This window comes from Castor canadensis, chromosome 13 (genome assembly GCF_047511655.1).
Source record: "Castor canadensis chromosome 13, mCasCan1.hap1v2, whole genome shotgun sequence".
Classification (NCBI taxonomy): Eukaryota; Metazoa; Chordata; class Mammalia; order Rodentia; family Castoridae; genus Castor; species Castor canadensis.
This window is the reverse complement of record NC_133398.1, coordinates 45,066,820-45,082,801: the sequence shown is the minus strand read 5'-3', so window position 1 is coordinate 45,082,801 and position 15,982 is coordinate 45,066,820. Positions and strand designations below refer to the sequence as shown.

Here is a 15,982-nt window from a genome sequence, read left to right as displayed (position 1 = left end):
CACAGCCCTTTTTCCTTTGGTTATTTTCAAGATAAGCTCTTGCTTTATGCCTAGGTGAGGCTGGACCATGATCCTATTTAGGTTTCCTGTGTAGCTGGGATGACAGGCACACACTACCATATCCAGCTTTTATTGGTTGAGATCAGGTTCAAGGCCCAAGCTGACCTTGACCTGTGATCTTTCTGATCTTTGCCTCCTAAGTATCTAGGATTACAGGCTTGAGCATTTGGGTCCAACCTGTTTTTATCTTCTTGATGACACAACTGTTTGAGCCAGGTGTGTTTTTTGCTTTTGGTAGTGATGGTAGTGACCAGGAATATGTAGTGCTGTTCTTTAAATCCTCAAAATGCCCCTGGAAAAATACATATTTAAATGTTCTCATGTAAAAATGAACCACTTACTATAAATATCTTTTGTATTTTTATTTTATTTTATTATTTTTTGTGTGCAGGTGATCAACATAGGGTCTGGGGCATGGTTGGCAAGCACTCTACACTGAGCTACTTCTCCAGAAGTGAATACTTTTTACAGGTCACTCTCCAGAATTGCTTTCACTTAATGAGTTTCCCTCACCTTCAATGATTTCCTTATACATTTTCTTTTGAATAATTCTTATAACTGATAATAACTGAGATCATTTTTATTGAATACGTCCTTCTCTTAAGACACCAGAAAGTTTAAACGTCTCAGCTGTTTCAAAATTACATTAATGTGAGACACAAAGACCTTTTCTTTTTATGACCAAAGAATTAAAGTTATCTATTCATCAGTGTTGACTTCCTCACTGTTTAGTAAGTATGACTCCTCAAGTAAGCCTATATCATCTGAGTCTGCTGACATTTCCATCATATTTCTAGATTTGGGGTTTGGGCCTGGTTTTCTCAAATCTGAAGAACTGGTGCCCCAAAATGTGCTGCTGTCTGCACTTTTAGAAAAAGATGTATCTGACACGCCTTCTGATGGATGGAAGTAAGATAGAGTTGCCAGCTCTGGGTTTACGGAGTACTGACTCTCAGAATTTTTCTTACTGAAAAAGAAAAGAACATAGATCAAGAATTGTTTTTGTGTCCATTTGTAATCCAACTTAGAAAAGTATTCATAAAAACTAAAATAGGAGTGAATTCTCTCTAATGTGTCCGTTACTTAATAGCATTATATCAACGATATAGTTTTTCTTTCATTATAATTATATTTAATATTCACGTGAATGAAGCATTCAAGACTAGAATTTAGAAACCAATTTACTAAAACAATAAAGGTTGCTAATAAAGGCATGATACATGCAAAATGAAGTTGAATTAGAGGAACTAAAAACCCCAGATCACAGGTTATTTTTTTTTAATGCTTAATTATTTAACATAATGATGCAATTGCAAAAGTATTCAAAATTCTACCAAAAACCAATTTGGGTAGCATGAAGTAGGTGCGAATCTTGCTGAGTTTCAGTTCATGACAGTGAAGTTACATATTTCATGCAAGTAACTCTCTGCTGGCAGAAGAACATCATTTGCATCCTTTTCTCCAGAGTACAAATGCTTCAAAATCAATCAATATATTGCACTATAACAAGAAGAACAAATGGATAGGCCTCAAGGTATAAATGTGACAAAAGAGATTTGGTAATTTTTGAAAGTCTCAGGCAAGTCTAGCATAAATGAAAAAATGTTAGACCCTAAGCAGATGTGCTATTTAGAAGAGAACCTATAGGGTTTTTTGTTCCAAGGCTATAAACAACAAAAAAAAATGTAGATTTTTCTGATTATTTCTGTATCTGTGATTTACTGTGATTATTTCTGTATCTAAATGAGTATTTAAAATACTGAGAGAAAGTTCAAGTAAGATATTCCCTGAGAGATAGCCCCAGGCTTATTTTGAGTAGATGAAATTGATTCCCACTGAATACTTTATAGATCCATTATTTAGGGGGTCACAAATTATTCAGGGGGTTACATTTTCCTAACAAGCTACTAAAGATGAGAAAGCTTGACATTATGATTTAGTTTTAAAAGCTACAGAGTGTGCAGACTTACCTCATTTGACTCAGTTTGCACAGTGCGGCAAAACAGAATATCAGGAGGGGGATTAGGATGACGAGTGTCATCAGCGAGATGCCTAGCATCAGTTTGAGCTTGATTTCCTCTAGCTCTGACAGTTTGTCTTCATTGGTAGCATTCAGATCAGAGCCTAAGAGGAGAGAAAGAAAATGCAATGGAAAGCAGCGTGTTGTGTCCGTTCTCCTGGAGGAGTGAGGATTACAAAGCAAATGTTCACTGTTCACATTCCCTTATCCTAGGCATTGCAAAGGAGGAGGTGACTTCTTCTGGCCCAGGACTCTACTGTTCTCTTTAACTTTCACAGCTGTTTGGGAGGAGCTGTCCTTAGCTTCATTTCTTCCCATGATTCATAGTTAGAAAATTCAGGTTACCAGATGACAAAATATGTAGCAGACTTTTTCCCAACATTACTAGAAACCAGTTTAAGTAATCTAACATCTCTAAAGAAGTTACCTGAAAATGATTATCTTACAGGAGAGAAAGGCACGTGTTCCGTTGTTGGGGCACACACTGACTTTGCTTTTAAGCTGAAAGGATGCTGTATTAAAGGCTTTCTCCACAAGACTTAAGAGCTAAGTTTGTCATTTTATTAGAGAAGATCAAACCTAGTGTACTTGACATTACTAAAAGAAATGGAAACAACTTTTTTTAACTTTCTGAAATTAAATCTCTGGATTCAGAAATGTCAAGAATCTTATCATCAAATCTACTTAAGAAAAATGCCTTTTTACTGCCAGATTTTATATTTTCCTGAATATGGATCTGACTTAGTAAGACTTATGTAATGATGACTTTAGATGACCATGTTGTCATTTCTTCTCTTTCTCACAGTTCCCCCACCTTGACCCCAAATGTTCCAAGGGTCTTCTCTATTTTCTAGGCAATATTTAGGTAACAAGAAATGACAAATTCCTATGTCTGTGTTCTCTGACTTCTAAAATATTGTAATTGTTAAAGTATGGTCTTAGATCAAGTGAAATGAAATGTGTAGAATTGTTGATGACTATTAACTGGCTTTGAGACCAATGACTTTGGGAATAATTAAGCAAATTATGTTAAAATGGAGTATCCTCCTGAATTGCTGTTCTATCTCTTGAAAGGGTCTTTTAAATCAAATTCAAGTATAATATATTTGATACATTGTAAGAACTTTTGTGAATACCACAAGGTACCCCCACCCAGCACAACAATAAATGAAAAAAAAAATAAAATCAAACAAAAAAAATCAAGGTCATGGTCAGAATCAGAGAAGAGCTTGAAATTCCTCATGACTGGGAGTTACAGAAAATCTAACGACAGGCTTGGGCAGATTTTTGCTCAGCACTCAATTTCTTTATCTGTAAAATGCAGATGATACCACCTCTGTGGAGTTACTGTAAGATCTAGCATAACAATGTAGTTACAGCCCCAGAATACCTGGTATGTAGTATGTACTCAATAAATGATAGAAAATCAATCAAGCCAATTTAGTTGCTCAAACATTAGAAAAATGACAAAATATTTCTAAAATGTATATTTTTTATAAACAAAGACTCACTTCATTTTCTTGAAGCACCACAAGGCAAATGGCTACACTTGTCATCAAATAATTCAGTGCTGAACTGAACTGACAGATCTTAGATATATAATTAGATATATCTAAGATTCTTTTTGATCATTTATTTGTAGTACAGGGGGAAGTCAACTCTTGCCTTTTCATGCAATTTTCTGTTTAAGTGAGTTCTTTTTATAAATGCAATTAATCCTTTAATGAAAACTGTATTCAGCAGCAGAAATTCACATTCATTATTGGTATGAATACAAAACAGTAGAGCTTCTTGGGAATAAAAAGCTAAACACTCTTACCATAAGATCTAGTAATTGCACTCCTAGGTATTTACTCAAGTGAGTTGAAACCTTGTCCACACAAAAACCTGCACACAAATGTTTATAACAGCTTTATTCATAATTCATATTCATAATTGTCAAAAACTGGAAACAAGCAAGATATCCTTGGCAAGGTGAGTAAACTGGGACACATCCATACAATTGAATGTTAGTGATAGAAAGAAATGAGTTATCAAGCCATAAGAAAGACATGGAGGAATTTTAGATGCATACTGCTAGATGAAAGAAAAAAGCCACATACTTGTATGATTTCAATTATATGACATTCTGGAAAAGGAAAAACTATAGAGGTAGTAAAAAGATCAGTGGTTGCCAGAGTTTCAGAGGCAGAGAGGAATGAAGGGATAAATTGGCAGGAGTAGACAAGACTTTAGGCAGTGAAACTTTTGTATGATACTATGATGGTTGATATATAACATTATGCATTTGTCAAAACCCACAAAGCTGTACAATACAAACAGTGAACCCTAATGTCAAATATAGATGTTAGTCAGTGGTAATGTACCAATACAGGTCCAGAAACTTTAACAAATTTGCCACGCCAATGTTAATAACGGGGGAGTTGGAAGGGGATGGGATATGGGAACTCTATACTTTTGGCTAAATTTTCCTTTAAACCTAAAACTATATGATTCATTCACCCACTCCTCTATTTGGGTTTTCTCTTTCAAGATTAGAAGCTATAAAATGGAAGATGGCAATAGTTACCAGGAAAAAGGTAACTAGAGAGTAATCAAGAACTGTAGCTCTCCTAAAACAGTGTATGTCCCTTTTGGTGTGCTGTTAGCCACCATGATACCCTGCTACATACACTACACTTTGCTAGGGTAAATAGCATTGCCATGCAGATAGATACTAAAGTGTATGTGATATTTATGTGTCTATTAATTGAAGCACTTTGTTCTTACTTGGAATTGGTTGAAATAATTGATCTTTATCGTCCATGCTCACCGTTGTTCCACTTATAGCTGTTAAGACAACAAATTTGTGTTATGGTAAACAATATTGACTGGGTAAAGTTATTGTATGTATATGTGTGTATGTATAATATGTGCAGCCTGTTCTCATTATTCATGGTTGTTATGCTCTATATTGTAAACATCAGTATAATTAATGTCTGAACAAAGTTTAACAAACATATTTTCTCCATAAGACAAATGGCAGCCTTCTTCCATTTAGGAATATTAACCAGTAATTTCACACTACACTTTGGGGCGGCTCAAGATATGAATGATTATATGTGTCAGACAATTAGAAATGTTGAAGCCCTGATGATGTCCACAGATGACCTGGCAGATGCTGCAAGTACTGATCTTTGAGTAATAAAGACACCTTAGTGAGTAGGTGATACAGAATACAAATATAACCTATGCAAATAATGAGGATTGACTGAATATGGTATGCATTTCACATTTATAAGGCATATATATATGCTATATATGCATTACATATATACCTATATGCACATAATTTATATGTAAATGTTGAATTGGTTAGTGTGTATTCTGTATTATACAAGCATGCTTATATATTTATGACTTACACATTAATTTTATGCATGCATATATTTTGATATATATACTTTGAATTTATGGAAGTATGTCTTTGTGTTTATATGCACACTGTTCCAAACACAAAAGGGACTAAGTTGGGCAAGAATCTTATTTAAAATTTTTAATCATAGACTAAAGTGAATGATTTTTAAATTTGGTTTGAATGTTTCAGGAATAGAAACTATAGAAAAGGAAGATGATACTAGTCATCAGCAAAATATTGACTGGAGAATATTCAGAAACCATGACTCCCCTAAATAGTAAATGTCTTCTCTAGATCTCAACATTTGTATGAGAATAAAACCTTGTGGTGGTGGTGATCAGAAATAGTGTGACTTTATCAACTCTGGGTTTGTACAAAAACTGACCTACTGATTCTTAATATCAGAAGTATTTAGACAAATCTTGGCTTTCTTACATAAGATGGTAGAAAACCAAAACATTTCCCCAGCTACCTAACATATGAATTTACCTTTAGCTAACATTGTCCAAAATGCAGGCACATTTGGGGTTGTTTCTGTTTAAAAAAAGAAAACAACAACAGGAATGACAGATAAGAATCCATTGTCTTCAATCAGACCTGCCATTTAAGACCTTAGAGTAGAGCCATCCAGGGTTGTTATGACTTCACAGATATTTTATAAGGAATGATATTCTTGGCAGGAAACTAAATGGTGATTTTCATTTTGTAACCTCCTACTCCCAACTCCCTCCCTCCATATTAGGAAACATTAATCATTGTAACTAGAGATATTGATTCTTCTAGTACATAGAAAATTTTCAATATTATCAAAATAAATTATATTAAACATATACTCAATATATTTATATTTGTATAAATATAAACATTTATGCAAACATAAATTTATATTTGTAAATGCTTTTTATATATTTATAAATTAGATTATAGATAATCTAATTTATAAATATATATAATATATTATATATTTGTGAATATATGTTCATTTATACATATGCATGTTATGAATATAAATGTGATATATTTTATTAAAATAGAAATTCTGAAAAGTTCTGTTCCTTATCCATTGTCAGGTACATCTGAGAATTGACCCTTAGCTTTAAAAGATGTTAGAGTGAATTTTAAATTTTTAGCAGTATAAATTATTTAAGCATGCTATTTCTTTATGTAATGCTTAGAGTAGTGAAACTTAAATTTAGAAATCACATAATGATATGCTCCAGATATTAATACAGTGTAGTAATTTTAATACTTTGCACTGTTTTATGATAGGGTTCTGTAGTTCTTTCTTCTTCGGCAGGTTTTTCAGGTGGAGTTGCATTGACAATTTTATCTAGGAAAAGGGATAAGTATTATCAGCATATAAAAATATTGACTGTAATTAGGCATATTTTAAGCTAAAAATGGAACAAAGACAGGAGAGAGAAATGAAAGAGAAACTAGGGTAGAAAGAAGAAAAATAGAAGAGATGAACCAATTTGAGTTATAATGCATATATATATGGAAATGTCATAAGGAAACTCCCTGTGTTGCTATCTTAAACAAATAAAAATATCATTGTTTTTCTTTCTTTTACAAAATTGGAGAACAGGAGGGCAGAACAGGTCCTGCCTTGGGGGGCTTGGTACCAGTGGGAGGGGGAGGAATTGGAGAAAGGGTGTAGGAGGGTGAATATAATGCAAATACTGTGTACACATGTATGTAAATGGAAAAATGATACCTGTTGAAATTACTTCAGGAATGGGGGAAAAAGGGAATAAAGCAGAATGATAGAGGGGGTGAATTCAACTATGATATATTTGATATGTTGTAAAAACTTTTATAAATGCCACAATGTATCCCCACCCAGCACAACAATAAAAATAAAATACTACTACTACTACTACTAAAAACAGGAAGAGAAAGAGAAAGACGTTTGCATTTTCCTACAATGAAGAAGCATTGGTGAGTAAAATTTTTGTGATTATGGGTTGGTGAAGTGGAATTAATATGTCTATGATTTGTGGAAGAGAAGAAAAGTGATGGGCTTCATTTAGAGATAAGGTGACCCATTGACTGAGATCACTGACTTCTGCAGATTCCCTGCACAGACTTTGAAATGATACTTGCAATGTGGAGCAGCTTGGTTGTTGGTGAGTGCAATGATATGAAAGAGGGAGGCAGACTGAAAACAGAGTTTTGGTTATCAGAACTGTGGGAATAATTTAGTGTATGTCTCAGTCTTTAATATGTCCATCTGGGTGGTATGTCACTAGAGAATATTGGGAAAAATTGTGACTGTAGGACCATTTCTCCCTCATGTAGCTGTCTATACTAGTTAACTCCTGAATACAGGAGTCAGTATGTTCTATATGGACTACCATTCCTATTATAAGAGGAGTTGATAGGGAGGCAGAATGACCCTCAAAGCCATTAAAGGCATCCTGCTGACAAGAAATGACAGAAATTTCTTTCCATCCATTACTGGAGGTGATATTGATTCAGGCAGGACTCAAAAAACCAAAAAAAGGTAAATAATCCTTAAAATCCACTATACAACCTTCCCACTCTAGGGACTGTGCTTAAGCAAATGATCATTAGTTAAAATTATCCTGGACTTTTCCTATTTCCTTGGGGCCTTGCTGCTCTAGGATGTCCCAGGTCTCCTCTGTCAGAGCCTCTGTTAGCAATGGCAAGAATGTCTTATCCCAGTCTGACTTTCTTTGACAATCCTCTAAGAGCTTGAATTGTGGGAATAGATGTTAGGGTAGTAGAATCTCTTCCTGGGTTCTCAGTAGCCCCTATTGTTAAGGGAATCTGAGGTCCCCGATCTGCCTAAGATCTAGCTGTCTGTTCCTTGTCCCATACAACTCAAGATGTTGTTTGCTTTATATAATAAGATTCCCATGAGGGATTATCTCACTAGTTTGCCCTAGAAATATAAACTGTTTCAAGGTTTGTAATGGCTCCAAATACTCAATTATTGCCAAGTAACTTTATTAATAATTAAGCATTGACGATTTGGCTTGTCCCAATATTGATATTACCATAGCCAAAAACATTCTTGCTTTCCTGTTTAAGGCACAAAAATTCAGGTTTAAGAAAGATGAAAAATTTCCTAGAATCCTCAATTTAGTTATTTAAATTTTCTTTCTGTGCAAACCAAAAAAATAAGAGGCTTAGAAATGTAAGGACAACCCTGCTTTGTGAAATTAATAGTGAGAAGGACATGGAGCCTTAAGGGTATAGTGTGGAAGGAAGTACGAGAACAAAACCTCATCAGCTGGGTCCAGAATCGTAGAATCTAGAGGGAAATTTCAGGCTTGTTTAGAAACTAACTCTTTCCTATACACCACTCCCTCCTAACGTTTTAAATTTGGCCTTAAGGACTTTCATGTGTGCAGCAGTAACTTTTGGTACTTACAGTTCTTTAGGGCAAACTTCAGATCGGTTGTTGCTCTAACAGATATCTCAGACTCAGTGCCATTTGAATTCTGTGTGGTGAACACATCTGAAAACGTAAAATCAAAACACTTCAGCAACTCTCTAAGTCAATTCTTGTCCATTACACTTTCCTCATATGATTTTTAATATATACATACATACATATATATATCCACTGACTAAAAACAAAAGAATTATAAAAACCGGTTGAGTCTTTCATTTTCAAAATAAGAAAGAGGGCAAGGGTCAAACAGAAGATTCATGAGGAGAAAACAGCCTTAATTAGTATCCTTATAGTAAATGAGTCTGAAAAGCAATTATTGAGGAAATCATGAAAAAATATCCAAGTGTATAAAATGCCAAAATAGATTTGCAGATGTGCAATATTATTGTGTTTGTATTGACATTATCAAAAAAACCAAGTGATAAGCACTGTTAGACTATAGAACACTTCAACTTAAAAACCATATAACTCAATGACAATGGAGGTCTCCCACATGTACTCACATTTATGTATACACATAATGACTCTTAAGAGTCATCTGAGGGGTTGGCCACATTCAAAGCTAATGAACATATTCACCCACCCAAGGAGTCAAATAAATTGGGCCAAGATGTCAGACTGAACTTACATACACATCTGTCTCTTCACTCTAAAATCTTAAGGAATGACAGAAATTTTATATACACATGAATATGCACTTAATATTTACATATGCATTCATTTTCTCTATGCATACACACAAACACAAATATGGTGCTATTAGTGTATTATCATTTTTGAGGAATTCCTGAGGTAGCCCTATGGAAAAATAAAAGGAAATCACAGCCCAATATCCATGTTGTGAGTTAAGAAAATATAAAAATTAAAATAGAGTGGTATTTTTGTAGGGACAGATATATCAAAAAAGAACAATAAAGAGTGTAACAACTGACCCAGTTTCATATGAGAATTTAGATTATATTAAGTGTATCATATAAGAATCAGTGTTAAGCAACTGGCTATCTTCTTGGAAACGTATCTTTTATACTGACTTTGTGCTATACATAAAAAAATAACATTTAAGACCTAAGAATTTAAAACAAAAATAGGAAAATATTATAAAAAATTAGGAAAGTGCTTTAATATTCTGGATTGGATAAGCCCCTGTGTATGCAAGACACAAAACGCAGAAATCATGAAGGAGTTAGTCAACAGAATTGATTTTATGAAACTTGAAATTTCCCCTGTGAATGAAGGTACACAGATTTAAAGATAAGCAACACCCTGGAAGAATATTCTTAATTCTATTACTACAGAAAAATATTAATATAACATATATTCAAAGATTTTGCAATTAAATGAAAAGGTGGTTCAACAGGAAAATGGGAAAGAATATGAACAGGAAGTGACAGAAGTAGAAATAAAAACAACTAATAAGTACAAAGGAAACCACTCAACTTCACAACCAATTATAATGCAAATAAAAAGGCAAGAAAATATGTTTCTCACTTATCACAATCATAAAATATTATGATTGTTGATAGTCATTGTGGGCGAGGACATGAAGCATTCTTGGAGGGATATAAATTGGTGAATAGGTTTTGGAGGACAATTTGGTGGTATTAATATTCAAAAGATTTCTCCTTTATTCAACAATGTCAGTACTTAGCATCTAGACAGAGAGAGATACACCCAATTGTGTACATGAGAAAAATGTACAGAAAAATTGCCCATAATATAAGTGTTCTCTAACAAGATAATACATAAATGAATTAACTTCATTTTATGGAATACTATGCAGCCATTGAAAATAATAAAGTAAATGTGAAAACAGCTCTAGAATTTTTTAATTAGAAAATCAAGCCCTAATATGATCTCTGTACATTATGTGTATTTATTATATATACATGTGTGTGTATTATATGTAAAACTTAAGAGAGTTTTTAAACAGAATAATTGCTGGCTACTTGATTTATTGATCTCATTTAATTCAAAATAGAGGTACATCCTGAAACTGACATGATTTTTATGTCATCATTTTGTACACTGTAGAGGCATCCAGTGGTCAGTTAGACACCACTCCTGCCTCTGCCTTCCTGTTAAATATTAAACCCTTCTGAGCATCGGGGATGTTTTTTCTCCTAAAACAGAGAGATGATGATTCAAAGAAAACCAGAGGTATAACTTATGCATTATAGCTTTCAAAACATTTGAGTATATACATATATCTTTGTTGTTTTTCTATTTCTTTATTTAATTAATGTTAATAATGATCCCAGAATAGCTAAATTTGATCTTTCTTTTGGTGGTGCTGGGGATCAAACCCGGGGATTTGTGCATGCTAGGCAAGCACTCTACCATAGAGCTATTTTCCTGTAATTTTTATTTTTTAGTGAAAGTTTCTTATGAACTTTTCGCTTTTCAGACTAGCACACCTTGTGAGGAAGAACATGGAAAGAAAGTCCATATGAGAAATAATGAGTTACAAACTAAATTTTAATGAACCTTCCAGTTACCTAGAAGACACGTTTTTATAGGTTGAATTACGTCTATCACACACACAAATCTAACATTGAAATCTTTACTCCCAGTACGTCAGAATGTGACCTTATCTGGAAATAGGGTTGCTGAAGATGTAATTAAGATGAAGTGAGTAGTAGGGTGTGCTCTTAATTGGATATGACTAATGTCCTTACAACCAATCTGGACACAAAACCAGGAAAATGCCACGTGAAGAGGGTGAGGCAGAAATTGAAACAAAGTGATGATGCCACAAGCCAGGAGCTGGAAGAGGCAAGGAAAGATCCTCCCCTAGTGGTTTTGGAGAGAACATTTATGTGACCGGCTAAAACTTTTGATTTTGGACTTTCAGCCTCTAGAATGGTAAGGGACTAGACTGCTGTTGTTTCAAGCCATCTGGTTTGTGGTACGTTATCTCAGCAGCCTTAAGAAATTTTGGTTAACTCACCATCAAATTAAGGCCAATTTAACTAGTGTAAATAAATACTCACAAAGCCATCATCAACCATGGTAGTTAGAAATAATTACCAAGAAAACCTTGTTAAACTTCATAACATCTTGTGAAAAAAATTGTAGGAAATAAGGATTTCATCCTACACAATTTAAAGGTAAATTAGAATGTAAAAAGTAGGAAATAAAATGATTGTGGGAGTCTATAAAGGAGAATTAAGATAAATCAAACCAACTAGTACATTTAGCTTGCTGTGTCAGCTTCTTACATATTGTTATTAACTTTAAAAACTTACATTGTTTTATATCTTTATAATAATTGCCGGTTTTCTCGTTAGCAGGAGTATTTTCTATATAGTTTTCTCCTTCTTTATGTATATCTGAACTATCCATATTCTTTTCTTCCTCATGTGTAGTAGGATGGGTAGCTGTGTGTTCATCTTCTTCTTTATAATACTGATCTTCATCTAAAGACGTCATATCAGGGAAGTCTGAAAAAACCATGACACATGGTGGATCAGAAATTTTATTTTCTTTACTGCTTTTTCTCACTTCAGTTTTTCACAATTTGAGACAGAGATGTAAACTCTAATTATACCACATCTCCAACAAACTTTCTATCACCCTGTAGAAAATTGCTACAAACCAGTTTTCCATGATTAAGGGTCATCCTTCTTATCTACTGTTTCTATGAAATTTTAAATGTTCACTCACCTTCCATGTTAGACTTAAAATTCCTAATCTCTGGGAGGAATATCCCAGATATAAAAATAAGCAACATAAAATTCATTTGAAATTAGTGTGATTTATCCAGTAATCTAAGTTCTCTTGGGGTTTCCTTCCTGTGGCTCAGCAGGTTCTAAGTGTAAGTAGGACATTATGACATCGCTGTCCAGGGGGAGCAGAACCCTGGAGAGTTCCCCAGAGCTTTGTGACTCTGTCCCAAGACTATTTCATCTTTGGTACTAGGATGGTTTTTAGGTTTTTTAATAAACTACGTTCAGATTTTTTTGAAAGTGAAGAAATATCTTTTCATGAAACAATGTTACTTACTTGTTTCTGGGCTGTAAAGAATCATTAATATTGTTGATAGTAAAATGAGAACAAACCTTTTAAAAATTATAATATTCATGTTCTTTTGAATCACTGCAATAAGCATATCTGTTAAAAACTGGTCAGAGAAATCAAGATTCAACCCAAATGCTCTGCTAATTCTGGTTCATGGACTATTTAACTACAATTCTTTAGAGAAAGTTTTCTAAAACTCATTATTTCATATTTTATAACCTATATTCTTTATAAAATATAAAATATTTGTTTTGCTTAGTATACTTTTACTGATAAAACCCATGTATTGCTTCTTATGCAGATTAAGTAAATGATGTAATATTTGGCTAGAAGAGGAGGTAGGTGTAGATAATATCCATGGGTTGTTTGTATAGTAAGTAAAGAATAAGACAAGAAACCAATGGACAATGTTACCCTTCATGATATTAAAGGATCACCTAACTTCCTTTCTCTCAACTTTAATGATTGTTTGATAGCCTCTTAACATTAGAGGACATTCATAACCAAAATGACGCAAACATCAAGAAAAAGCAGCATGACATTCTAAGGGCATAAAATGCTTTTTCAGTGAAAACAAAGCTCATAAATTAAGCTCCACCTGTGTCCTCTACTGAACATGCTTGGGTACATGGGCAGTGGCCTGAGCAGAGTCTAAGGGAAGCATAGAGGACTTGTTGAAAGACAGAGATGGTCAGGTGAGCAAGGCTCAGGACTGAAGCCCTAGTCAACCAAAGAGATCTGGTCCTGCGTGTAGCACTGCTTTTGTTTTTAGATGCTTGAGCATATCCTCATATGAAATCTGGGAGGTGAAAAAGAACACTGCAAAGAGCTGTCAGTCCTCTGGCATCTCTCTACCAGTGTACAACATAGAAAAGGAGAGAAAGCCTGACACAAGCATGCCCTATGTTGCTGCAAAACACTACACAGCGTGATGTAGCTCAGCCATGCTGAAACTTGGTAGATATTTCTAAGGAGAGGGGTGGCATCTGGTGGAGTTACCAGTTATACCTGGTGGTACATAGGGGACAGAGACAGCTGGAGAAACGTTTACTACTGTTTGTTCCAGATCTGCACAGTACATGGCACACAGCAAGCAGGTGCTTGATAAGTGAGTGAGTGTATTTGATTTAATACAGTAAGCACTAAACATCAGATTTAACAAAACTGAACTTGTTTAAAAGTTGATACTAATTTTCCTCTGTCCCATGATCAGTACTCTTTCTAGAATGTGTCTATATATGTCATGGGTTAAATTGTATCCGCCATAAAACTCATATGTTGAAATCCTAACCTCCAGTTCTTCAAAATGTGACTAAGTTTGGAGATGGGATTGTTGCAGATATAATTAGTTAAGATGAAGTGATACTGAAGTACAATGAGCACTTAATTAATATAACTGGTGTTCTTATACAGGGAGGCATTTGGATAGAGAGAATGCCATGTGAAGATGAAAGCAGAGACCATTGTTGCAGAAGTCAAACAGTGCCAAAAAGATTGCCAGCAAGCCACCAGGAGTTATGAGACAGGCATGGAATGGATCCTCCCTGATAGCCTTCAGACAAAACCAATCCTGAATACTTGAGCTAGGCTTCAATCCTCTAAAACTATGAGAGAATGATTTTTTGTTGGTTAGGATACTCAGTTCTCGGCACTTTGTTATAGCAGCTAGCAAGAGACATCCTTTTGGGATTTGGAAGTTATAATTTTCAACTATAATTAGCCCTTTCATAAATGTAGATAGTTGATTACTCAATATAGTAGAAACTTTTAAAAAAGTATATGTTTACTTTCTATTAAACCATGTTTTATGTCTTTAAGAATGATTGCTAATACTGAGAATGTCATTAGATACATTTTCTAACCTATGATTTAATTTCCTGCAGAATTTCATATTTATTGACCACACCTGGATTATAAGCCCCTTTTCTATTTCTGCATCTTTCCCCAAATAACCATGGGCCTAAAGAAAGAGGGCATATATTGATTTGGGTCTTAGCTCAATTATCCTACCTGTGTGATTATGGACAAATCGTCTCTTCACTGACCCTGAATTTGTTCATCTGGAAAATGGGAAAATTTAATTTCACAACAAGTAGTCCTTTATTGGGTTACATTTATTTATTGAATTTACTTCATGAATTTTATAGATTTCTCTCTCTATAACATTTCTTCATGCATAACAAGGATTAAAAGTGGTAAAGTTTTCACAAATCCATTTTTAAAGAGGCAGAACATACCGTATTCTACTATGTAGATCAATATAAGTAGAATAGAAAATGAAACTGAAGACATACAAACATAAAGAAATAAGACAATATTATAAAGTGGTCCATAACATATTTCCAAAAAATGGTAATTGAGTCATCCTAATCTTTGAGAGAATCTGTTAAATGCAGATAAATTCTAAGGTATAAATTAGTTGTTATACGCAGAGAAACTAAAGCAGACACCTTAAAAGCAACTGAGGCCAATAGGAAAAGGGGACCAGGAACTAGAGAAAAGGTGAGATCAAAAAGAATTAACCTAGAAGGTAACACATACGCACAGGAAATCAATGTGAGTCAATGCCCTGTATAGCTATCCTTATCTCAACCAGCAAAAACCCTTGTTCCTTCCTATTATGGCTTATACTCTCTCTACAACAAAATTAGAAATAAGGGCAAAATAGTTTCTGCTGGGTATTGAGGGGGTGGGGGAGAGAGGGAGGGGGCGGAGTGGGTGGTAAGGGAGGGGGTGGGGGCAGGGTGGAGAAATGACCCAAGCCTTGTATGCACATATGAATAATAAAATTTTAAAAAAAAAGAACAGATAATCCCCCCCCAAAAAAATTAGTTGTTATAGCCCATGAATAAAAGCTACAAAACCTTGCTTTAAGTATTAATTTGGCTGTTATTTTTCTTAAATATGGACAATAGGTTCACATACTATATAAAATAAAGTAAATGATTAGTTACATCATTGTAATTTTGTAAAACCAGGAGCAATGAATTCTGATCCATTAAAGTGGCCAGGGAACTGAGCTTTTCTTTAACCAACTCAAATAATTAAAAGTTACCATATCACA

At 34.2% G+C, this 15,982-nt stretch overlaps 1 protein-coding gene across 1 annotated transcript; it reads right to left on the bottom strand.

The window, feature by feature from the left end:
- Positions 1–455: 455 nt before the first annotated feature.
- On the bottom strand, positions 456–12,266 carry Eqtn (equatorin). The gene is made up of 7 exons (XM_020164023.2): positions 12,147–12,266; positions 8,878–8,964; positions 6,727–6,807; positions 5,967–6,011; positions 4,850–4,909; positions 2,031–2,184; positions 456–1,027 (listed from the first exon to the last, which is right to left on the bottom strand). The coding sequence occupies exons 1-7, from the start codon at positions 12,241–12,243 to the stop codon at positions 760–762; spliced, it is 792 nt and encodes a 263-aa protein (XP_020019612.2). The 5' UTR covers positions 12,244–12,266; the 3' UTR covers positions 456–759.
- Between the last annotated feature and the right edge of the window lie 3,716 nt (positions 12,267–15,982).

Coding starts and splice junctions, on each gene's coding strand:
- Eqtn (XM_020164023.2), bottom strand. CDS start 12,243: ATGGATAGTTCAGATATACATAAAGAAGGAGAAAACTATATAGAAAAT. Junction 4,910..5,966: donor TTGGACAATGTTAGCTAAAG/GTAAATTCATAT, acceptor TTGTCTTAACAG/CTATAAGTGGAACAACGGTG. Junction 2,185..4,849: donor ATTATTTCAACCAATTCCAA/GTAAGAACAAAG, acceptor CTCTCCTCTTAG/GCTCTGATCTGAATGCTACC.